The sequence below is a fragment of the Lonchura striata genome, chromosome 1, assembly GCF_050655825.1.
Source record: "Lonchura striata isolate lonStrDom1 chromosome 1, ASM5065582v1, whole genome shotgun sequence".
NCBI lineage: Eukaryota > Metazoa > Chordata > Aves > Passeriformes > Estrildidae > Lonchura > Lonchura striata.
This window is the reverse complement of record NC_140703.1, coordinates 64,842,865-64,868,677: the sequence shown is the minus strand read 5'-3', so window position 1 is coordinate 64,868,677 and position 25,813 is coordinate 64,842,865. Positions and strand designations below refer to the sequence as shown.

Here is a 25,813-nt window from a genome sequence, read left to right as displayed (position 1 = left end):
AACAACACCTACACCAGGGACACATGAAGTGTCCACATCTGCAAGTTGCCAAAGGGCTTCATGCAGGCTTTTTGAATCTAGATACCCCAAAGCAGCTACCCTGTGCCCTACAGGCTGGCAGTGGGCCTCTATGCAGCTTCTGTGCAGCCACTGCTTTAGTATGATATTTTTCCTCTCATATTTAGATCCCACATCAAAGATCAGCTACTCTGGAAGAAGGTGTTAATTGATTGAAAATTCCTCAGAGGATCCAACTTAACTCTCTTTGCCCCTGCAAATAGCCACACCTGTGTATATGATTTGGCTATTCACAGGGAGTATAGGGGAAATGCTCTTTGGAGTTTAGCTTGAAAGTGGTAGGAAAGGCTGTGTAGCCACTTCTTCTTCTCTTTCCCCAGTCATTTAAATGTGTCTTAATACACAGCTGTGTTACAAGAACTGTGGAAGGCTGGGTAAGTGGGAAGTGAGTAGATGCAGAAGATCAAATTATCCAGTGAGAAAGAATTCATATTTACCAGCAACCACACTTTCTGTTAAAACTGGCAAATGTGAAAGAAAAACATGGAATCAGTCTTCTCCTGCTTCTTTACTGACCACTCAGAAAGAGGTGACAAAAACTGCTCCTACCAAACCTGGTTAATAATTATCCTGTCTATTTTGGGTTGCTTCTCTTCAGAGAGCTACCTATTATCAGTAAAAACTTTTTAATTCTCACAGTGCATGGAGAGATGTCAGTAGTTGTTGGAGCAGATGTCTTGTGAGGCATGCTCATGGTAGTGATGGTGTTGTAGGATTCAGGTCTTGTAGGATCACTGCAGGTGTAGCTGCTCCTTGCTGAAAGGGTCCTGGCTGGCTCCTTGTACTCCTTAGTGTGACCAAAATTGCTTCACTCTGGAAGTGCTTTTGCATATGCTGAAGGAGATGTACTAGAAGATGTGTTCAAGAAACTTATAGCAAATAAAAAAGTCCCCTTTGATTAATTATGTTGTAGCAGCAGGGGCAGGGACAGGGCAGGCTGTGTTTTTGATCATTTACAGGCGTATTTTTTTTTTTTCCCAGAGACATTGTGATACGAGCAGAAAAAAGTTAACATGCGAAAAATCCCATTATTGATAAGTGCTGAAGATGTATTTCTTCTGTCTTTCTGTCTTCTCTAGAGCTCAAATGATACCTCACTTGCACTGAGCCCCTCTTTCTCAGATATCCCAGCCAAACTGGTCCTTCTCCACTTAAATTAGCTTCCCTGTTTCACTGGGTTAGCAGAGCAGGAAGGAGATAAGTCTGGAAAGCAGAGATCCAAGGGTGCCTATGAAAAAGTCTGTAGGTATCGTGAGAAGGCCTTGCCTGGGAATGACTGATGGAGTCTGGCAGCCCTTACCAAAGATACACTGTCCCCTTTCATAAATCCTCCTATGGACATCCTTTATTGGAAGGATAATTTTGCATTAGAATTTAACTGGAATGAGTAACAGATAATCCAGTTAAAGATCAAGACAGGCAGGTCATTTAAATATTTGTGTTCTATAAACCAATTTGAAGAGCTGCTGCTTATGACCTCCATTCCTCATTGAGCTATCATGAAGGAATTTTGAGTATTTATTACATTCACCTGCCAAAGACTCCATCAATGGGTGATGGATGTGACAGGCAACAAGCTGGACATCACAATAATTCTTCAGCCATTTTGGGAACAAAGGACTCAAGAGGCGAGACAATACCTAATTCAACAAAGACTAACAAAGCCCTGAAAGATCCTAACAGAGTTTCCACTAAAAGGACATGAATTCCTTCAACAAAACAAGTAAGGCCAACTGCTTGCTCCCTTGATCCCGTGTGACAGAAGACAAGACAAAGTTCCCTGTCAAGCTTGTCACAGAGATGGAGTTTTTAATGATAGCAGGGTTGTTTGAGGAAACAAAAGGAAGGAGGAGGTTAGATACAGCAGGGGATAAGTGTGGTAACCTCTCACCCTCTGAAAAGGCTGCCAAACAACAGCTGTAGACATAAGTCTAAAGCAGGGTGTGTTTCACTAATGTTCATCTTATTGCTTTGTCACAGAATATACACAAAAATTTTCCCAACAACAACAGCAACAACAATAATATTTTTAAAGTATTGATATCTCACTTGTGTAATAATTTTCCATGCATGTCACTGCACATTAATTGGCATTTCTTTATTTTCTTATGCATAGTAGGAGTGGAGTTATTGCTTTTGTTAGTCCCAGGCTATGCTTATGCTACAACAAAACCTGTTCAATGAACAAAATCTTTCATGTGGTGAAAATTTATGGAGAGTGTATTTTGATTTTGAACAATCTAAGTCAAATGGTAATACTTTGATTAAAATTTAGGTCAGATGGAAAGACAATGTTCCAGACTTACAAAAAACACCTATTCATCTTCTGTTAGGAGAGTCAATGTTCTGACTCAGCTGGCTTGACAGGTTAGTGTTGTCTGACATGGCTCAAGTATGTACAGTTAAAAATCAAGATTGATGAGTGGGCAACACAGAGAGATTTAACTGCATTTTCCTCTGAATCAGCTCAAATGAAAATCTTTATCTTCATTCTTGAGAATGAAGATTTCATTCTTGATTTATCTGGTTTAATGCCTCAAAGAAGCAGTCATAGATGTTTAAAATGCATGTCATCAGAATTGATCCCCTTTCCCATACTTTGTGAACTTCCCAAAAGAGGAAGCATACCAAGCAGTTCCTGATTGCAGTTTTGGGAAGGCAGAATATCTGTGGGCTGAAAGAGAAGATGTAGCCATTCTTGAGGATTCTTCTTTACTTTATAACAAGGTCATTTCTTCCATCTTCCTTTTTAGCCAGTGCAAGGTGGGAACCAGTGGTATTGCACCTCTAATAGTGGATGTTTCTTGCCACCTTCCAAAAGCACTGATGATCAGCACCTGATTTGCAATTTGGAAATGCACCACCACCTCATATTTTCAAGTCTGTGTGATCTTTGAAACACTAATTTTCATAACTACTACCATATGCAGCCAGGGATGCTATTTTTTCTTTAGAACTGAGCTGTGGTCTCAGCATTCTCAGCATTTGTTATCTTTATCTTAAATATTTACCAGATCTTTTGTGTCTGTATATGTGTGTGTCTTTGCAGAACTTCAAGGGAATATAGGATATAGTCAAGGACTAGGGAGAAAAGTGTTGATACTTGCTGTAATAAATTGCTTACTCTGTTCTCCTCTGTTTTGGACTCTCTCAATTAGCTCTGTCCAAACAATCTACTTTTTATGCAGCTATATAGATATGTAAGAGTTCAGCAGAGACTGACAACTGTGCTCTAGTTTCTGAACTAGCTAAAATAGCACAAGCCTCAGTAACTTTTCTATCCACTCACATATTTTATGTGTCGATTTTTTTTTCTTTAAAAGCAAATAAATTGTTCTCATTTTAATTTTTAAAATATAATAAAATGTATTATCCTAACTGATATGATACAACAGATGGATAAAACTTTATGATAAAAAAAGAATATGTTGTCATCTACAGTTTATCAAAGATTTCCTTTGAAATCAGGACTTTGTTTCAAGGATGATTTGACATTCCTTTGTATCACTCATAATGAAATTTAACTATCATGTAGATAGATTTGTATGCATGTTGGCATGTTATTCAATAGATAAAAATGCATTTTGACAAATAACGTATTGATAAAAATACTTGTGTATTTATCTGTATATTTGATTTTATGGGTTTTTTTTAACTCTGTAGTTAATTTAGTTAAACAAAGCACATATATTGGATTTTCTAACTTGATTTTCCTACCCAGTCATGAAGGATCACGAGCTGACAGAATACCAGGGCTAGATAAAAAAAACAGTTTTGGGAGTCATTGGATGTTGTTAAATGCAACTTAGATTGCTGTGGTAGCTGTAAAGAAGGCAGACTTGTTGAAAGCAGGAATAGGGAAAAAAGTGACTTGAAAAAAAAAGCATTGAGTAAATGAAGTCAGATTCAAGTAGCCAAATGAACAAGCAAGGTGTGAGCATCACCTTGTCAAAGCCAGTAATCTTAGATGCCATTAAATATTTAGTGTGATCTATTTGATGAGTCTGGTCCATTTGATCTGCTTCTCACAAGCTCTTTCTTTGGGAGGTCTTTATTTATGATTTAATAGCTGTCCATGAATTTGGAACTTTGAATTAAGAGAATTAAATTTTATTCTTCAGCTGTATTTGGCATTTGATGAGTGTCTGTGCAGAGGGAGATAATTCTTGAATCAGACCCTCACTTCTAATTACCAGCTGTATTAGATAATAGTAGCATATTAGTCCACAGCAATAACTCTGGGGAAGAGACCTGTGATCTGTGGTTGTGACTGAATTATAATTGCCCTGTTATTCCCTTAAAAAGGAACACTTACAGGTACATGGGAAACTGAGTTTAAATAAATGAAACACTACCCCGGAAACATGTTTCCAAGCAAACGCCTTATAGGCAAATGTCTCAAAAAGACATTTCTATGGGCATTTCTCTTCTTAGAAAACAAAGTAGAGCATATTCTTTATTTCATTCTTTAAATTTTTAAATCCATGGAGCTATTTAAATTACAGTAGATTCTCTGAAGAAAACAAAGTAATATACAATAGGAAAGATTGTCTCACTGCCCATTACCAAAGCATAGAATGAACCATTCATATCTGAAATAACTAAATGACCCTTTATGACTGCAAATGAAATTCTATTATATAATGCAGTTACTGTATTGTTTCATGCATTTATTAATGCTTCCTTATTTAAATAACATCATGGACAATGGGAATGACACATATGTTGGCACAGAATGAATGTGACCCAGCAAGATTAAAAAAAAAAAAAGGGAATGAACATGTTTGAAATTGAGAACTCTCTTTAGAGCCTGAAAGCTTTTTTTTTTTTTTTTTTTTTTAATTAGCGAGATGTCAGTGTATGTTTTCAGTATTTAGTTGAAGCAGGGTAGGAAGAGCAATGGCCCATATGAAATGTTTTTCAAATGCAGTGCATAGCATCAGATTTACTCTTCAGAGACACACCTTTTCCTGTGGTTTCATCAACAGAACCTCAGGGGAATTTTCTGGTTCATTGGTTGGTTCTGTGTTTTTTTTGCCCTGTAGCTCTTTATAAGCCTAGGTGAGCTTATAAATCAATCTGCAATTGAAAGGCAATGTCTGGTACTGTAAGCAGTTTCTCAGTGGAGTTCCCAATGACCTTATTGATTCAGGCCTTTATCAATATTTTATTGATTTCACACTGATTTTCTTGATTTGTGAGTTTTCTGACTAGGAAATCTAAGAGGCCTTAGAGTGCTCTGAGGCTCACTGGTTTTGTACCATGTCTAAAAATAAAGACCAGTATCCCATGTAGCAAATCTATGTAAATTTTTAATATGGTTATTCTGGAAAAATATAATTTTCTTAACTCGGTAAGCAAGTTCCCTGAAATGTCTGTGACAGATATTTACCTCACCCACTCAGGTCCAGCGCATTAAAACCCCCTTACAGCCTTTTGCTCTGAAAAGGAAATCAATATATAGATGGGAATATTATTATTCTGTGTCAGTATTGATGACCCAAAACTTTATCTCAGACAGGTAAATCTGGTGAGAAAGCTCATATTTTTTTCACAGTTCTAATGATCTTTGCTAGCATAAAGACAAGTTAATCTATTACCTAGCTGTGGGATTGAGTAGACCTTTGGAGAGAATCAGTAATGGAATACCTCCATACAAGTCCTAGATACCAAACAGCTGACTACATTTCAGATCAACCTCTAGACTGCTTTCAGCTGCAATTGGAATTGCTACTACTAGAAGGCAGAAAAAGTGGAAAAACCTAGTTTGCCTCAATTCTTAGTTGTTATACGTACATACTAACTTTAGCTATAAATAAAAGGAACATTTTGAGATGGTTGTGGTGTATGCTTAATATCCAGTTTTCAGAGTTCCCAAAGCAATAGGCACAAATTTATGTGCCAAGATACCTTTCCTGTTGAGATCCTATGCAACTTTGGATGCCTAAGCCTTCAACTGACACTTCCAGAGGCATTACAAGGCATTTGCTCAGTGGTTGCAGGGTGATAGCTGTTTGATTAAAAAATAATTGTTTTTCCTCAAGCAGTCAATGCTTGGGCAGGATCACTTATAAAAACTCTTTTGACCAAACTCTTTTGAAAACTCTTTGGGGCATCTTTGCTTGATTTTAAATCATTGTTGATTGCCTCAGTTCACTATCTGCTTATCTCCAAAGCATACCTGATGTGGACACATAGTCACAAATACTAGCCGTGCCTCGAGTATACTGATAATAGTCAAAGTTTCTCAGTACATTCAGCCAAAAATCAATCATCAAACCCGCTGTATTAAATGTTCTTGCACCAATCTAGGAGGACAACTAATGTGGAAAGATACAAATTATTAGGTTTCTGTCTGCATTATTTTACCAGAGGAGTACTTTGGAAGAGTGTTTTATTTTACAGCATCCCTTACACAGGGCATATTTTTATTGACTGTAACAGAGCCTGACATCTGAATCCGCTTGGTCCCTGGCAGTGCTGTGGTATCAGGTAGCTGAAGCCATCTCCTGGTTACTGTCGGGTGAGGCCCAGAGCGACTTCTTTCAGCAGCTGAACTCCACTCGGCAGAAACTATTCTTTTCCACCCAGACTTTAGCCGCTGTGGAGGCCGATTCCAGCCGGCTCTTGCCGAGCATCACCCGCGGCGTTCGGGAGCGGATCAGCACCACGGCCAGCGCCCCGCGGCCGCCCGCCGCCGGCGCCCAGGGGAGCCCAGGAGCGCGCAGGAGCCGCGGGAGAGGGAACCCCTGCCTCCGTGCTGATGCTTTTTATGGGGACCAGACGCCAAACAAAAGGTCAAAACATGATATTTGACCTCCTCAACTATATTTTAAACAGAGGAAAGGACAAAGCTCTTTCACAGACACAAATGGAATAGAAAAGACATTTATGTGTTTCCATCATGCTTCTCACAATGTTAGACTGAAAGCAATTGGTGCAGGTTAGGTTGCAGCATAGGTTTCTTTTTTCTCCTTATTACAGTAAGTGGCAAATATTTTTTGTCGGCTGAGGGCAAAGGTAACTGCTGCTGATTGCCAGACCTAGTGTTAAATTAAGGAGCTGAAAGAGAAAAAGTATAAGGGGGAGGAAGTGACACATTATGTTCAAAAAGATCCATTCTATATTTCACCCCAACTCCCAGCGAAGAAACGTGACAGATGACATCCCTTACAGTGATGGCGCTGGTTCTGCAGTGAGATTGATCCGCAGCACTTCTATGTATGTCCTTGGAGGTGAGCAGGAAAAAGTTAGTGAACCACTAAAAAAGTGCAGAAGTACAGCCAGCATCGACTCTTGCTTTCAGCCAAAAGAGGAAGACAGAGACTGGATGTATGCTAAGACTCAGGACTGCTTGAAGTACCTACAGGATCTGCTAGCCTTGAGGAAAAAATATCTTGAAAACATCAATAACTTGAAATCCATGCATATGGCTGCAGATTCTCCAGCATCCACAAGATCATCCAAAACTGGAAAAAATTCATTTCTTCCACTTCCTTCCAAAGAATCTTCTAAGGTAATTTCCAAGAACTTTTGACATGTGCTTAGTCTTAAGCAACAAAATCATTTGAGTTATATCACCTGTATTGGTTTTCTGCTTTATTGCTTTCAGCTAGTTGTCATTTTATTTTTGTATTATTTGAAATGTTGCTAAATACCTTAAGATTCTTTCTAAGTTGTGTAAAATTAGAAATTAATGGCTGGTCATAGAAAGAAATGTATATGTCTGTCTGAGGGGGGGAAATGTTGGGAGAGAGAAAGTAGGAAAAAGTTATGAGAGTATGGAAAACATTATAAAAGAGCAAGCTCTGACATTCTATTTAATTACTTTGGAGTCCTTCACTATGATTATTTATAGCTGTTAATGACTGACAAATGCAGTAAACCATGGATTTCCTGGCAGTCTTGTTATTGACAAAATTACTTATACAAAATAATTATAAATTCACTGAAACAAGGAGGAATTTTTTTTTTTCCCTGAGTGGTCAGTTAACATGTCAGTGCTAAATTTAGCATCAGTGCAGCCTCTTCTGGTAGAATATGGGACATGAGGAATTCTTAAGGTTTCCTTTCTCTGTTCTTGAGTAAGTTGGTGGGTCATTTCTAGATAGTGTAATTCTTCACCCTTTACTGTAATGATAATACAAAAATAAAACTGGAATATCATCTATGGTGCAGATTATTTTATGGTGTAGATGTATCCTAGAATTAAAAGTTTTATAGGTTAGCATGTTACTAGACAGTTCAATGGTTACTTTGATTCTAGACTTGGTTCAGTGAGGACAAAACAAAGGACTGCAGCAAGTGGGATGATCTGTTTAGGTAACACGACTGCAAACAAGACTTCAACAGGAGACTTGCAGGTTATCCAGTGCAGCCTTTAAACTGGATAATGATGGGGATGGTGGGAAGAAGGGATGTAGGGCTGAAATTACTGATTAGGCCAGGCTATGACTTTGATTAATGTTGCTTCCATATTTTTTGAAGTAATGTTGCTGCTGAAAATACTGCTTAAGAAAAACACCAAAATCTTAATGTGTTTTTTGACAAACAATTGGATCTCCCACAGTCTGAGGCTAAGAATGGTGTCATTTGACTTTGGCCAGCTAGCCCCTGTGTATGAACAGTCCTGGTAATGACTGGCATACTCACTCCAACACCCATCTCCTTGGAAACAGACAGGAACATCAGCAGGATATTCCTGCCAACACAAATGGCAGGGTCACAGCTGCACATCTCTGGCTTTGTAAAAATTAGGGAGAGGTCAAGAAGACTTTTACAAGATTCAGCCTATTTTTCTTTGTAACTACACATTTTATGTTCACAGATTGCAAGGTTTGTGTTATCACCAGGCCTGAATGGTTTTGTCCCAAGTTACCTGTTCTTATTAAATTGCCTGTCAGTGGAAATTCAGTTCTTTCTCTAACTTGCTGCAGGATTTATGGGAAGGTAATTTGTCCAGACAAACCTATCCTCATGGGAGTTTTGATCCAAAGATCCCTGGGTCCTGGACTTCAGACTGGCCATGGATTCAAAATGTGCCACTTGTGTCTAGTGGAAAAGAATAGTGGGTCAGATGCTGGGAGCCCATAGGCATGTCTTTAAAATGCCTTTTAACCAATAAGGGCTTAGTCATAATAGCAGTCACTATTTCCAGTAAATGTGTGGTAGCAGCTATCTTTTAACACTTCTGAGGATGTCAATCAACCCATAATGTCAGGAGGGGAATCAGCTAGTTCATATCTCTGCCTCCACAGAACAGGGAACAGTCTGGTCTTTCAGAGCTGTGATATAGCACGTATCCTTTTCTCTCATTGAAACCCAGGGTAGCAATTTTCTGAGCTGCTATTGCAGCCTGACAGTATACCTGACTTGGACTAGCAAGGAAAATATATGTCTCTTCGTTAGGTAGAGCCTGGCAGGAATTATTCATCTCATATGTACCTTCACAATCCCTAACCCAGGTTTTATGACTGCTTCAGCATTTATAGATAGGCATTTCCTTTTTCATCAAGACAGGCTCCTAATTTTAAACTGTGTGGCTTTCCTGTGGGAATTATCACAGTGTTGAATGACTCATATTTTAGTGCATACCATCCTTTTTAATTTCAAAAAGACTTCAGCAATCTAGATCTGGATGAATTTCACCTAACCTAGGCATTTTAATAAGATGCTTAAATTAGTAACAAAGTTACCCCTCAATCCCTTTTCAGCTGAGAGAAAGAGCTGCCTGCAGAGGAGGGTGCAGCCTACTTAAGTCCTGACTCATCTTCTGGAGGTACTGGAGCCCAGAATTAATTACAGAAGGAGCCCTGCATGACTACATTTCTAATGTGTGTCTCCTTAGGAGCCTAGTGCTAGGCAGAATAAATTTGGCCACAAAGCCCAACTGTCACCTAGCCACCCCATTAAATGGCCTGGTACATGGATTCTGAGGGATTTCTTAACACCTGGCCATAGTGCCCAAGTGGAAGATAGTTGCTGTTGAACATGCAACAGGATGGATATTTGTCCGATGATATTTGATATTTGCTGTCCCGTTTTCTTTGATTTCTACACTGTGGAGTAGTCTGGACCTGTGTTTCTTTTCTGACAGCCTGAAGTGTGGCATCAAATACATCTTTTGAAAGGGGTTTGCTCACTAAGAAATCATTCTGCCCAAACCTTGGCTAATTTTTTTCTCCTATTTCTGATCAACAGGCATCCATGGAAACAAAAGGCCCGCAGTCCAGTTCAGATGTAAGAGAAGCAATAGCTTTCTTTGACTCAGTCATTGCAGACCTGGATTCAGAGAGATGGCGGAGAGTTCCTGGCATGGATCTGCCAAATGTGGATGTCGATTTCGATGGTGCAGTATAAACCAGCCAAATATGATGGGTTTTGGTGTGCAGAGGGTAGAGAGAGGAACAGCATTGTGGCATCACATTTGTTTAATTAATTTATTTAATTAATCAGTTATCTTCTAATTTTGCTTCCCAAATCTAGGACCATTACATGCAATATGTACAATTAGAGTAATGCATCACTTGTTCCCTGTTGAATGGATGCAACTATTTTATGTGCAGTCATTACATGGCAAACATAGCATGTGCAGAGTTGAAATAGTGCTTGCCTTCTGCTCAGGGCTGAACTCCATCCTTGCATATCTACCTCAAGCTGTCTTTAGAGAGCTATAGAAAGTAGAAATGTATTTTTTCTTCTTTTTTTTTTTTTTTTTTTTTTGAGAAATGGCTGGGTGACTCCTTTACAACTATCAAAAAATAAGCCATTTAGTGATAAAGCTAAATAACTGGAGGTTTTCATCGGAAAGGATGGGATTGCCCAAAGAAATGAAGATGTGCCAATCTAAGGTCAGAATCTCTCCTGTATAATTAGCAGAGGGATATAGATATTTCTCACCTTTCCTTCAGGCTGGGGTGAATAGCTGAAGCAGGTCAATTTAGCAAGGCCCAAGGAATGTATTTGAAAGGGCTATCTTTCATATACATATTTATGCTGCAGGTGTTGAAATTCTAGATAAAATGAATCCCATCTCAAGTGATATCCTGCAGTGAAACAAGGTTTCTCTCTTGATCTCTACCTCCAGGGAGGACCCGGAAAGCACCCTTGCTGTGTTCCCTCACTGTGCAGATAAAAAGGTCACTAACAATCTATTAATCCCAGATTATCTTCTGTTTTTTAGTTGCTACCAGTACGAGTGAACATAGTTTGCATTCAAACTGGATCCTTCGTGCTCCCCGGAGATACTCACAAGATACAGCCCAAGCAGCTAAGCAATCTCAAAGAAACAGTCAGCGGAGAACCACGGGCTCTAGGAAAAGGTTGGAAAGGCATCCCATGTACCTGCCCAAAGCTGTGGAAGGGGCATACAGCACTTTAAAATTTAAGCCTAAAACACGCAAGAAAGAATGTTGAAAGAAGAATGTTCCCTTTTCACTTGAAGAGAGAATATATGAAATCGGGCATGTAAGACCTGATTGTTTGTTTGTTTAAATACTGATCCATCATTTACACTCCAGAAGTGACCTGTGCAGTCACTGAAGGTTCTTTGTAGGGGGCGTATTTTAAGCCATGGCTATTCCAATGTTGGACTCATATGAAGGCTTAACTCATCAAATATTCTAACAATTGTGCCTAACAATACTGCTTTGTCATTCAGCTTGGGTGGAACTTCAGCTTGACAAGCCTTTTTTTCTGCTGTTACAGAAAGCAATGATTCAGAGATTGCCTGGTGCAGTAATTTTTCTTCTGACTCCAGTACTGCAAAGCAGTTCAAGGAATTCAGTGAATATGTTGGAGTTTTTGCAGCAGTGTTTCCAATGTCAGAGCAGTGAAGCAGAATTTTCTCCTGTTGCTTGTAAAAATTTGTATGTGCCATCATTGACTCTATGTTCTGAGAGTATACAGCCACACCGAGATACACTCAGTCTGCAGCATGAGCAGAAAAGCACTGGAGTGAGGGGATCAGCATTAGAAAGTTGTGTCTGGGGGAACAGTGTGCTCCAGTATGTTTTGTACTCTGCTTGCTATTGGTTCTGTTGTTGGATACATCAAAATATTCACTGCATGCAAAAATTTATGCAACTTTTTTCATGTGGTTACACCAGGTGCTAGTTTTCATCTATTTGAACACCTAGCTGATGAATGTAGACACCAGTGTACACTAGAAAAGCTTAAAGTCATGGAGAACATTTTGTTAATGATTTGTTCTCAGGGGCAGAAGAGAACTTGCAGACAAAGCCACCACATCACTTTGAGATTATACCCAAAATTTGGAATTCTGCTACTCCATCATTAAAGACATTCTATTAGGATGAATGCAGTCTGGAAGTGTTCCTCTTCATCTTGGAGGTGACATGTATTACATGTGATACTTGGAATTAATAAGACACATGCTTTGCCTGTTTTGCCCAGCTCATACTTTGTGTTAAGAATTTGCTAAGGTGTTTGGGACCAAGCTTTTGCTTACTCTGATTTTTTTTAATCTGGCATCGTTCAGCTGGCGCTGGACTATGACAGATGGATCATGGCAGCACTGGTATGACCAGGTGGTGATTTGCTACTGTTTTCTTGTTTCTATGATCAGTAGTTTTTGTGTCCACATGCTTGGATGAATTTCCTAAGGCACTGGCCATCAATAAAGCCCATTTAATATACCAAAACCTCCATAAACCTTGTGCCCTCACACAGAACATTTGGCAGGTGGTAATTCTTGCTGATTTGTGTTCCCAGTCTTTGTGACTAAATTATTCAAAAGGCATTTCTGACATGTGTTGCAAGTATATCTCTGAACTTAATGATCTAGGCCACTTTCTGTCATAAGACAGGAAAGTGCCAAAAAACCCATATGATCCTCCATTCAGAGGTGGCATCTCCTGTTTGATTAAAGCATTTTGATTCTTTTTCTAGTGATGTTTGTGAAGGGGATGGAAGAATTGTTTCTGTAGCACTTCAATTCTGGATGTCTTTTGCTGCTTTTGGCCTAGTTTGCATCCTCTTGAAAATAACCCGTTTAGACAGCATAATTGATACATATTCAAGAAGAGTTTAAATTGAGGTCTGGGTTTTTTCTCCCTGCTGTTGGTGCTTTTCACAGTAGTCTATATCCTTTATACTGTGTTGCTGCCTTTTTACCTCCCCAGTTCTATATTGTCTGCTCTGAGCTGAATGCCCTTAAAAATATTCTGCTTCTGAATGCTGTCACTGAATTCCACTCAGCCAGGTGGGATAGCCAGAGCACAGTGTGTTCCAAACACACCCCTGGGTTCTGGCATGCCTCAAGGCTGCAGTTCCGTGTATGTGTGAGAGAAGGGGGACCGTGCTCAGAACTGTACATTTTTGGCAACTGTGTCACTCTGAAACTCCTCTCCAAACAGAATTTCATACTGAAGTTGCCGAGGAACATTTGTACTGACTGTGTGGCCATCTTTTTGTTACTAGAACCTGCAACATGGATGAGTGCTGACAGAAAATCTCAACATCTTGTTTGAGTTACTATAACAGATTTATGCATGTGCATAATTAAAATACTGATGAGAAGAAAGAAGAAAAGGATTCCAATGTTTTTCTGCCCTGGGATGTGTTTCATGTACATAGTGCCAAGGTTTTATGCATTGGAGTAACTGATCTCTTTTCTATTGTTTTAAGAATGCATTTTGATGTGCAGAACCAGACTGCTTCAACATGTGCGACCTTCCCTGTAACCTCTTGTCTGTTCCTTGTAAAACAGAGACATCTCTGATCATCTGGTTGTGATAGAGGGTGAGAGTCCCCCTGCTGTCCAGCACAGAAGCTTCAGTGTGAAATTTGGTTTGCTTTTATGAATAAGAGACAAAGGCAGGGGGAAATCAGATTTATAATTTCTATTTGGATTCAGTGTTTTTTTACTCTTTTCTTAAAGTTCACTTCAAGCCAGTCATCATCTTAGGAAATTCTAATTAAGCAAGTGAAAAAAACCAGTTTTTCTCTGAGAACATGTTCTATCATCTATCCTAGGACTACAGTCACTTTTCTTCTAGCCCTTGTATAGTCCTCACTGAACATGGCTCAGATCCAACAGAGCTCTGGAGAGCAACCTGTGCACCTTAGGGCACTCTCTGTGGAGGTGGGAGCTGAGGGTTCAGAGGTCTTGTGCTACCTGTGCTAGAGCAGGCAGCTAAGCAGAAAGGGAGTAAGAGAGAGGAAAGGGCAGCATCGCCATCCCCAGTGTCATCTGTCCCCTCAGAGAAGGATTTCGTGTTGATGGCAACACCCTCTGCATTATCCCAAGACAGAACCTTGTCCCTGCCTGGCACTGGCTCACCCTAGGCTTTCTGCACAGCTTCCAGGAGCAGTTGGTTGCCCTACAAAAGTGCTCCCTGTCTGCGCTGAATCATTCCCTCATGGCTTGGCAGGCAGAGCTCTTCGCATGGACACTGAAGGGATTCTGCCACGGGTATGTCCTCTAAATGACCTTGCTGCAACCTGCAGTTATTTTCAGGCATAGCATCCTAGAAATTAAGCAGCTACTAGAGGTGTTCTGACAATGCCAATCACACAGAAGAGTTGTTCATGACTGGCAGAGCTCCACATGACCTAGATCTTTTGAAGAGATTGTTAGTGAGCCCTTTGAGTCATGCCCCCAGGCCGTGGGAGTGAAGGGCATCAAGCAGGAGCTGTATCGATCAAGGTCGCTGTGTGCCAGTGTTCCCTGCAGCACTGATCCCCAAGAGGTTTTTCCCAGAGTGCACAGGAATAATAGGCAAGATCTTTGCAAAAATATCTCCTATTTTGTTGTTTCAAATCCAGCTCAGCTGAAGTATTAGGATGTCAGGTCCCTCTAGCTTGTGTCATTGCTGAGTACTAGCTCTGAGGGGGCCCTAGCTTCATATTTCTGTGACACTACATCCCCATCTGTCTTTGAGAAACTAAAGATACTGTGTACAAGAATTAAGCAACTGAAGAGAGGTGAAGTCTGCTGAGGAAATCATGTCCTGGAGGATTCAAAATAATTTTGTCCTTTTGTGTTGAGCAACTCAGTGTAATCACAATGCATGTGAGGTGAAATCGTAAGGGTCTTTGGCAGAAACAGAAGAAATATAGGCAGCTAATGGAAAGTTGGCAGCTGGACAAGATGTAAACTCTGGTTTGAATCTTGCAGTGCCATAAAGTTATGATGAAGGCAGAAGGTGTCAGCATTGCCTTGAGTAATGCAGAAAGTCCTCCAAGGTAATGTATAGAAAAATACATGGTTATCTGCTGCTCCAGCTTTGAGGGGGTGTATTAAAAATATTAGATTCACACCTAGTGGGTGTCTTGAAAATTTTCACAGCTGTTGGGTCAGTTTGTCATTCTGCTTGGGTAAATCTGGGAGAGTGCCTATTGTGATTTGGTGGTGGGGCACGTCCACAAGGAGATGAAAGCAGCACAAAGCTGACCAACCACAGCAGGCAGTGTTTAGGAGGCTTTTGCCAACTTTTGGGCCTGTAGCTCTGAATTATGCCCCCTGTAAAGAGAAAACAGGCTGCATAAAGTCTGGAATGATTCTTTAGCTATTGTGAATTTAACAGGTAGAAAAATGTTCTGGAAGAATTTTTAGGGCAAATCATGACAAATGAGCCCAGCTGCTTCAGACCAGACTGAGAAGCAGAAGCTAAAGCCTGCAGTTTGATTAGCAGCAATTTAGTGCATGATGACAAGTTTTCTACTACTAGGCTTGTTATATTAAAATATTGTCCATCTTTTATAAGGCAAGACCAGGCATCACCACCCAAATGACTCTGACTGATACCCTGACTCCTCACAGAAGATGAGGTAACCTATTAGAGAAAATGTAAAAAGAATTTATGGAATTAAAAGTGATGTATTCCACCCTTTTATTAAAGTGAGATTGAGAAGGAAGCAAGACTTTGCCAAGAAGCTCATGGGCGCTGACAGGGAGACACAGTGCATGACACCTAAATAAAATAGGTGATTGAGCACAAAACCCACAATTAAGTACTGGGGACTCTCACTTACAGCATCAGCTGTTGAAAATTTCTAGAAAGGTAACTAAAATTGTGCCTTGGCCACACGGTGGCAGTTCATTCCTAGCTATTCTGCAACTCTCCTATTTCTGTGAACCACAAGAGGACTGCAGATGAAAGTAAAAGGGAAGTTTTACTTTGCTTCATCAAGAGACAGTCAGTGGGTATCTGTTATTCACTTCTGGGCTCCTTATTTCCCAGGCAGTTTTTTAGCAGTTTCCAATCATCATTAGTTTTTTAAATGAGTTTACTTTTCCAGGGAGAGATTTCCTTAGTATATAAACAGCCATGACATCACAGGGGACACTGAGACCTCAGTAAATCATGGCTGAGATTGTGACCTCTTGCCTTTGACTGTGTCTGGAAACAAATGGACAAAGTAATGTCATCACTGGGAGTAATACACTCTTAAGGTACAGAAAATACAAAGATTGATTAAAAAAGGATGAACAGAGGAATTTAACATTCAGAAGATCAGTCTTGAGATAGGTTTGAGCTAAGGATTCTGACCTGATTCTGGAGTTTCTTCCAAGGCCAAGGAGATTCAATATATCAGGTTTCCAGCTTCTTGAGGTTAGTAATGCTGTTATTTCAGAATTTACTAATTCAAGCAGTTTGGTTAGTCAGAAACTAACCTGCTCCCATTCCTGCATCAGCTGCTGGTATGTCTTCCAGGGATATGTTTATGTTTAGGGCATGAAAGCTAAACTTCTAGAATTTTTTTCCTCTGTTTTATGCCAAAACACTGTTTTAAAGGGGAATAAAAGGAAGACGTCTTTGCACTGCTTATGACCACAAGTCAGCCTGGCAGATTTAGATGGCTCTGTGGTCTCAAAATATTCAGGTTAATAATAAGGTTCCCTGCATTAAAAAGACCCATCAGCCCTGTCACTGCTCACATGCAGGCTCTCAGTCTGTGCTTGGTTGTGGCTGGATGTGACACTGAGTCCTTTCTAATTGGCAAACATGCTGCCATCCAATTCAGGTATTTGTATGTGGAACAGCAAGGGGAGAAGTGGCTGGATCAAGAATAAACAAGCTGTTCCCAAGTTAGAGCTAGCTTTAGTATCACTTCACTGAGAGAACTGATTCATAGCATTCTCACCCTTCAATAGCTTCACTTTTCAGTTTCCAATATGAAGAATTAATTTTACCACCCTCATGTCAGGGATACAGATCATTGCTGTGCCAGGAAAGTGAGGGGTTTGGTGGAAGGACTCTGGTGCAAGTAGAGCTGACCTGTAATTGCAGTTGAATAAACCCAAGTGAGTACACTTGGGGCAGGATTTGCAGTCACCTTAAGTGGGATTTTCAAAAGGCACGTAACTAGCATCAGTGGGAGTAAAGTGACTCTGACAAATGCACTGGTGCCTGACTGCTTCTGGAAAAGCTGGTGTGGAGCCAAGCTTGAGCAAACACAGCTTCACTTCTAGGAAGTAAATTAGACTGACGACAAGTCTAGAATTAGGCCAGTCTTTCTGCCTGTAAGCCTACCAACTTTAAGCTCTGGAGTTGTGACATTCTGAAAGGACTGTCCCACAGCTTTGACAGATTTCTGCAGCCTTTGCTGCTCTCTTCCTGAAGGGCTGTGGTTGTTACTGATCTTCCCATTTAATTTGAACCCCAAGAATTTGTTGACACTGCTCCTCAAAGTTCAGTTACTCACAAAACCAGAATTTGCATAAATGCTTTGTGAATTTGAGAAATGCTGCTGCTCTTATACTCACAAAACTATGTCTCAGGGCTCTTGCAAGAGGCACACAACTGATGTACCATTTAAAAAAAAAAATAAAGAAGTCATGAAGAAGAAAAGAAAATCACATCTGCTGTGCCAGAACAGCAATGACCAGGTGTAACTTGGTTGCTGCAGAGAGAAGCAGCAAGCAGACACTATGACCCTGCTGAGCTTCTTCCAGAATCACTGTTTAACATGAAAATATGAGGTGAGAGAACAAAAATCCAACAGCAAGCTCTAAATGTCAGATAAAAATGCCAATTTTTGTGTGGTTTTCCCAAAATATGATATGAGATCCATTAATTTCCTCTTTTTAATCTGTCAGTAGTTCAGCTACATTGGTTCTAAAAAGATTCAAATTTCCCAGAGATTTTCTTGTAGCTGTATTTAGTCACACTCTTCCTTTAAAATTTACTGTTTTCTTTACAGAAACTTGAATTATTGATGTGAAGAATTTAGGACTGGGGGTCAAAATGAGCAGAATTATTAAAAAAATGAATGTACACAAAAATGAGGGCACTGTTTCTTTTTTAAGGGTCTTGCCATCACGCTTTAACTAGAATTTCATGAGTTCTGTTTTTCCCTTTTTATTTCATGAAGTACAATATGTTAGTATTTTCCCTTCCTTTAGTAGGGATTTACCAATTAATTTCTGAAATGTCATTATAGAGACCTTTGGCAAAGAGACCTGCATAAAGCGCATCTATTTTATCCTCCAGAAGAGAAGTATTGGTCCAATTGAGGATTCTTGTAATGGAGTGAAAGGGGGTTAAAATCTGATTACATGGCGAGAAGAATTATCAATAGCCTTGGGGCTCCAGTGTCTCTGCACTTCACAATTATAATTAATTCTGAGCAGCTTGTGCCAAAATTCAGTGCTGAGTCATATCCCCATAGAAGCTGAGTGACTTGTGCTCAGTGTAAATCAGGAAAGAACTCAGAAGAGGCAGAGACATCTCTCATCAGTGGTGAGAGATTCATTTGCCCATGAGATGAATAATGCCTTTACCTGTTGTCAGGTTTACCTTTCCTCTCTGGGTTTCAAGTGTCAAGTGTGATAAAACAGACTCGCTCATTTGGCCAACCTGTGTCAGGAGGCAGCAAACAGCTGGCAGAGACCCACTTGGCTCAGTGGTGACTCTCCACCCTCTTCTAGGTGGAGGAGAGCTGTGAGCCAATGCCATGCCAAATGACAACAATCCTTTGAGGGAGATGGCCTTGACTGGAAGAACTTCCTGAGCCAGGGAAGGGGACTCTGTGCAACTCACCCTGTGCTGTGGCATGGGCTGGGAAATACTCCACTGGGAAACTCATGCTACTCGTCTCTCCACAGCCCTGGTTCATTGACAGGAGAGATGAGTTCATTAACAGATCACAGAAAGTACATTTTAACTGAAAAAAATCCTCAATGAGTTTGTGGTGTCATTAACTGAGCTCATTACTTTTGGGGTGTAATCTTATTCAGCAGAAATCTTAAATAACAGGCCCATGGCAATGCACAGCTTACTAATGATGATATTTAGGTAAAAATGAGTAGTTAGGTTTCTTGCTAGTAATTTTTGAAGCAAGAGTTTCAGTGCCTGCTGGGTAGTTTGCACGGAACACAGCTCCAGTCCTCAGGAATGAATTTCCAACCCAATCTACATTGCTTGACTTAATTATTAATATGAAGACTAAACACAGAGAGATGGCAAAATAAACTCTGTTAGGTTGGTGTGAATCTGAAGTTCCTTCCACCAACATAACTGGGCAGATATTGAGCCAAAACATATAGACAGCTCTTAATGTGAGTCTGAGATGCCACAGTTTGCACAAAAAAAGATCTGAGAGTCAAGTTCTTGGCCTCTGGGGCCCGTATATCAAACCAGAGTGGATGGTGACATTTGCAGAGATTTTCTGGCTCTTTTCAGCATGCACACACATGCTTAAGTTGGGCCTCACTCTCACTTTTTCTGGATCTGGCAGCTTGCTTTCTATGCTGAGCTGATAGTAGTTTTGTCTTTCAGATGTTTACTTGTGTTGCGCCTGCAAACTCGCCAGAAACACTCAGGCTGTTCTACTTGTGCTCTGATTTTTTGCTCTCAGCCTCTGAAATGGTTTTGCATGCAGTGTGTCTTATTTGTCCTTCCCCCCACCCCCTCCCCTCACTTCCCACTATAACTGTATTTCTCTGGTAGTGACTTATTGCACTAATATCAGGAGAACCGGAAGAAAAATGTAATGATATGTGTAGCCAAAATACAAGAGCATGCAGAAAATGTGGACTGACTGATCTAAGAATTTTCTATTAGGTATAAAAAATTGCAGACATGTGTACTCTTCTTGACAGGGCACATGGGCTCCTCTTCAATCTGTAGAACTCTGTCTGGATTGACTCTTACCAGTTAAGGACTTGTGCATCCAGCACAAGCCATGGCTTAGCTCCCTGTGCAGTCACCAGAGGCTGATAGCCATTTATGCAAGATATTCTTCACAGGGATAGGATGGGTAGGATGAATCACCTTCTCAAAATACCTTTCTCTCACAATCCATAAAGGGCTCTAGCCAGTTAGCCCTGACTACATGCATGACTTCTAGCAATCTAAAGGTAGGTGAAATGAATCACAAATTTTTTCTTTGCAACATATATGATATCTCAGAGCAGTTCAGCCTGACTGTGGCCTAAATATACCCTGTCTTTCCCTCTGCAGTTTTCATGCTGCTTTGTTGATGCTTAAAGGGCAATCAGAAAAGAACTGAAAATTAAATTAATGTCAGTAGCTCCACTGGGAATGTATTTTAATTTACTCTTGGCTGCTTAATGCCATTGGTATTGAAGATCTAGAAAGCAACTATGAGAGGACCTATCTCTATCAGGAGTTTCACTAGGAAGATAAGAGTGACATCTATTTATTTATTTCAAACTGGGAATCCAAAGTCTACTTTTGACATCTTGGTGTTAACCACTCCTATAAACTCATGCTATTGCCCTTTCCTTCTCAGCCTTTCCCTGCTCGCACTGGGGCAGAGACTCCTTCTAACTCAGGTTTTTGTAGCATCTGATACATCAGGATAGGCCCTGGCACTCCACCAAGGTCTTGTCTGGGCTGTCTGGAAGTTGTTCACACACAGAAGATGCAGAAGGACACAAATTCTGATGAATGATTGATTATTCTGTATAGGTTTTAATCTATGGCATTGATTGAACTTCTTTCTCAACAGGGGAGGAGAAGGGAGCTCTGCACTGAGTTGAAAATATATAGGATAGAAGACGTAAGACTCTCTAAAGAGAGAGTCTATTTTTTCCACTTGTGTTCTGTTTTAGGAATTATACCTCCTGGACAAAGCATGGAGGAACACTTGCATGCCCACTCCAAAGACCTCTTGACAGGGATTTATCCAATTCCTTTATTTTTCCTTGGAAATTGCTTTTATAAAATCAAGAAGTTTGGAAAATACTGTGTCCTGCTTTCTGGCTCCCCTGTATCCAGCCTTGTCACTGACAGAATCATTTTCAGGTGGAATTGGATTGGATAATTTTGCCTGTATGTTACCTGAATCATTGTGCTCCATATTCTTCAGAACTCAGGGAGGAATCAGAAATATCTTTATGACTTGTACTCTGTATGATGATGTTATTGATTCAAGTAACACATGCGAGTAAGTAAAGGCATTTTGCTCCTTCTCTATGGCTTGGAGAGCACATCTATGCCAGTGCCTCCTGCCAGACCCTTCTGCCAGACGAAGGGGTTGAGTTGTTAGGAAGTTCTGACTTCTGTATGTCAGTGTCCACACCTAAGTTAGAAGTCTAAGCTCCAGGATGATGGAGATCTAGTCAATGGATCAGGTGAAGTCTGTGGTTATTCAGCTGACCTGTTGAATGCATCTCCTCCAGGAATGAAATAATTCCACAGGCCCCGTCCGCTCATTCAGGAGGAGCTCAGTTTCAGATGCTTTTAAGCCTGTCCTAGAGGCTGTCCCTACAGAGTGATGGAGACATGGATGTGACCACTCAGCACACGGAGAGCACAGCACCTCTGCGTGAAGAGGCAATCCTTGCTCTCTGAATTCCCACTTGCACAAGATCAACAGCCTTCCCTGTTTCTCCCTGTAGACAACCAAAGCTTGTGAGTGAGAAGCAGCCTTTCTGTGGAGCTTGCCCCAAACTAGCCTTGATTTTCATTAACAATATCTCAAAATATAAATAGAAATCTCCATGAAACAAGCAGAAGGAAGGAAATGCCTCTTTCCAGTCGGTTAGTTTATTTTCCTGATCTTTGCTCAAGATTTATCTCCCAAGTCACACATGTAGCATGCTGATTCCACCAGCAGCTTTTATGTCCAAGCTTTTCTTTGTGTCTGTAGGTCTTTGGAAGTTCTACTCTGAAAGTAATGCACTATCTTTTTATCTGGAAAGGAGGACAGACAGTGCAATGCTTCTTCACAGCTGTTTTACCAGGGGAGGCCTTTGTGATGTGGCGCCAGGCAAGCACTGTCTCATTGTACTGCACCTGGCCAGGCATGCCCTGACAGTCTTGCTTTGAGGAGACCTGGGAAGAGAACACCTGCTGAGGAGGAGTAGTCACATGCAGGAATTCATAATGCAAAATTCTTCTGTTTTTCAGCTCCAGGCCCCTCCTACTCCTCCCCAGAACTTAATGGTTGCTTCTCTTTGTCCTAAGACTTTAACTTGATCATATCCAAATAGCAGTGGTTATGCAGCTGGTGTATGCAGTGACAAATACTATATAAATAGCATAGACAGAAAGAAAATACAGTAACATTTAAAGAGTCAGATGAACATCATATTTTTTGTTTATAATTTTTAGTTAGGTGTGTGAGACACAATTCTCTCTCACAGATTTTATGAATAGAATCATAAAATTACGTGGTGTTAACATTTCAGAGAGACACACCATCTTGTACACATACCCACCACGCCTCACCCTGCCCCAGCACATGTACACAGAAGCTTCATGATTTGAAGTTTTTTACTGTGGATGAAATTATGATCCAGATGTTGAATTTGGTTCTTCTGGTATAAATCTGGAATCATTACCTCTTGGCTAAGATTCTTTAAGTTTTACAAATCTGTAGGAATATAAATTATTCTAAATCTTGCTATCATTTTTACCTAATGAGGCATATTATATACTTCATTTTCCTGTTGATGTACTAGATAAGAGCTAAAATGTAGGTTGAACTAGAGAGAGAAGAGAAAAGGTGTTTAATCAATAAACTTGGATGGGATTTGACATAGAATAATTTACTTTAATAATTAGAACATAATATGAAGCTATGACTGCTTTTAAATAAGGCCATCTATAGTCTGTTGCCAGAGTTCTTCAATGGTGAGTGCCAGTGGAAATTTTTAATCAAGAAGAAGAGTGCAAATAGGGAGAGAAGCATGTAGTATTTTTGTGCTGTGGAAGTTTAACAGCCCAAAGAGGAAATAAGAATAGAGACAAATTTAGAAAATGGAGCCTTTCATAAAGGTAATGAAGTACATTCAATGATTTACAGAAATGAAGAAAATTGCTTACAATTTTCTCTTCCAGTTTGGCATTTTTTTCATCTACCAGAAATATTTCAGTGATCTAAGAAGAATGGGGAAGAATGAGTTGGATTGTCTTTTATCTTGCCATTCACACAGGGCAATTGTCTGTGAGCCAAATCAAGGCAAGTGACTCTATTTTATACAGGTGTAAATGATTGAAGGGTATTTTTCAAGGGTGATTCAGCTGTCATATTTTGGATGTCTATTTTCAGATAAGATTAATTGCACTGCAGAAATGCTTGTTTATTCTTTTTGTCTATAAAGGGAGTCTGGGGCAACCAGCTCAGAGAATGGGAAAACATAACAAAAATGTGCAAGAGAGTATTTGAGAATAAGTGTTCGAGCATGTAATGAAAGAATGCATCAACATACTTTTGCAGGCTGAAGCAAAATTAATCTTGCATTCACCACTGCCATCTCATGTTTAGTAAGTTCTTATCTTCAGCCTTTGTGTTATCTAAGTGCATCATGTTAAAACAGTCTACTGAGATGATTCATGTCATGCACAGGAACATGTGCACACTCACATATGGTCTTCTCTATGCTGTTCCCTAGACAGCATAAGCTGAAGCTTCATAGCAGACAAAACTCTGTTCAACACTGTCATGAAATGGAGAAAAGAAATCCTGCTGGGATATCGTGCAGAGTGTGTGAAATTAAGGCAAGGTGAGAGAACATCCTCTTTATCTCCCATACAAGGATCAGAATGAGTTATGGGTCTCAGCAGTGCAGACACTTTCCCACGAGGGAGATAGCCTGCTGAATATAAATATTGTAAGCAGTGAGTCATCAAAGGTGATGTCATTGATTTATGCAGGGATTGCAGAGTTTGGATTTAGTGGGAGAAGTTTTCTTCTCTAAATGCAGCCAGACCATGATATGCAGTGAGTTTATTTTCTTCTAGTTGTTTTAGGCTTTTTGCTTAACTTATGTTTGTGGTGCATTGAGTTATCTTCTCAGGAAAAACATGTATTCTGGATCCCTCTTCATTTCTTTCAATTATTTTGTGTATATTTGTCCTGAAAGGAAGTTGGTTTTTCGTCAGTTATATAATTGCTGTGATTGCTTATACAACTAGAGGAGGAGACAAGAATGGTTCTGTTAGCTTTCCAAAGAAGTGTCTGAAGTAAAAAATGCAACACATCTTTGATAGCTGCTGTCATACAGGACATTGATGTCTGGAATGACGATGAAGAGGAAGAAACTATTTATTCTTTGTCTGAATGGTAATTCCTCAGATTTTAGATAAGCACTGCTGATGGCTGTCTACTACCACCACTAGTGTTTGTGCACACACACAGACACACACATAAACCAGCTAAAGGAGACATCCTGGTTTCAAGGACTGTTGATCTAGAATGTGCCAGGATTCATGTACAATATATATTTCTATACATTCCCAGATGTGCTACAGTTCAGTGGTTTTGGGTGACTGTCTTTGGCTTCTTTTTCTTCTTTCTGATCTATTCCACTGGTCAGCCACAGAATTTCAATCAGTTGTGGCAGACAAAATACTGCCATTTCTACCAAACTACATGAACTGCACGTATTGCTTTTCTCTGTCCATGGGAATATTTGCAATGCTGACTCATCTCACAAGTTACTGGAGGGAGGCAGACTCCAGTGTCATACAAAGTTTTGTATAGCAATAAAAAACCATGTTTGCATTATTATGTGCAGGATCTTTTTCTGTAGCCATTTTCACAAAACTGGTTTTCTGGACTTACGACAACCTCCAGAGAACACTGTTTTCTATTTTCACATAAAAATCATCCCATGAAAAAAAAAAATGAGAAGGTTTTACAAAACAGTTTTGTTAAGATATTTTGTTCTGTGGAAAATAAAAATATTTTTCTATTAATCAGTTGAGGCTCTGGTACCAGTTTATTACAGATAAAGAAGGTTTCTGAAGGTACAAAGAACAGAAAGACATTCAAAACCTTCAGCAAGGCTTTTTTCTTTTTTTAACAGCATTTATGCCTCTCAAAATCCTCTCCTGTGGAGTTGCGTTATTTGTATGTTTTATTATCCCTGTATTATGTATTGGTTTATTCCTTTGTACCCCCGTGTGCAACTTGGTTTATCCCCACTTTTCCCGCCTTGTCCTCCCTTCCCGCCTTCCCAGTGTCTATCCATCACCCTGAAAGAGGCATTTTACCCCCCCCGGGTGCCTTGTCTATCACTCGGTGCCCCTTCCCATCCATCCAGAAGCTTCTACTCAGGGCACCGGGTGATTGGGCGAGGACCTGGGGCTCCCCCCATATCCTTCCCCCATTGGACCCCACCATGTCCCCCCATCCCGGAGCCACCCCCTATCCCTATCCCCACTGGTCGTTGGATACCCCTCCCTTACAGTTTATAAGCCAGTGCAAGCACCTTGTGCTTGTTCCTGTTGGCTGGCACCGTTCTAGGACATTTGGCCCCGTTGGGCTACAATAAACTCGGACTTAGCCCCCAGCA

General features: G+C 40.2%; 1 protein-coding gene across 1 annotated transcript; it reads left to right on the top strand.

Annotated features, from left to right (window-relative positions):
* The first annotated feature begins 278 nt into the window (after positions 1-278).
* On the top strand, positions 279-25,813 carry C1H13orf42 (chromosome 1 C13orf42 homolog). Its single transcript, XM_077781414.2, has 3 exons — positions 279-7,594; positions 10,279-10,426; positions 11,261-25,813. The coding sequence occupies exons 1-3, from the start codon at positions 7,181-7,183 to the stop codon at positions 11,491-11,493; spliced, it is 795 nt and encodes a 264-aa protein (XP_077637540.1). The 5' UTR covers positions 279-7,180; the 3' UTR covers positions 11,494-25,813.

What these genes read in the sequence shown, in the direction of transcription:
- C1H13orf42 (XM_077781414.2), top strand. Translation starts at nt 7,181, where the DNA reads ATGTTCAAAAAGATCCATTCTATATTTCACCCCAACTCCCAGCGAAGA. An exon ending in CTTCCAAAGAATCTTCTAAG is followed by an intron (nt 7,595 to 10,278) that starts GTAATTTCCAAG and finishes TCTGATCAACAG; the next exon opens with GCATCCATGGAAACAAAAGG. An exon ending in TGTGGATGTCGATTTCGATG is followed by an intron (nt 10,427 to 11,260) that starts GTGCAGTATAAA and finishes TCTGTTTTTTAG; the next exon opens with TTGCTACCAGTACGAGTGAA.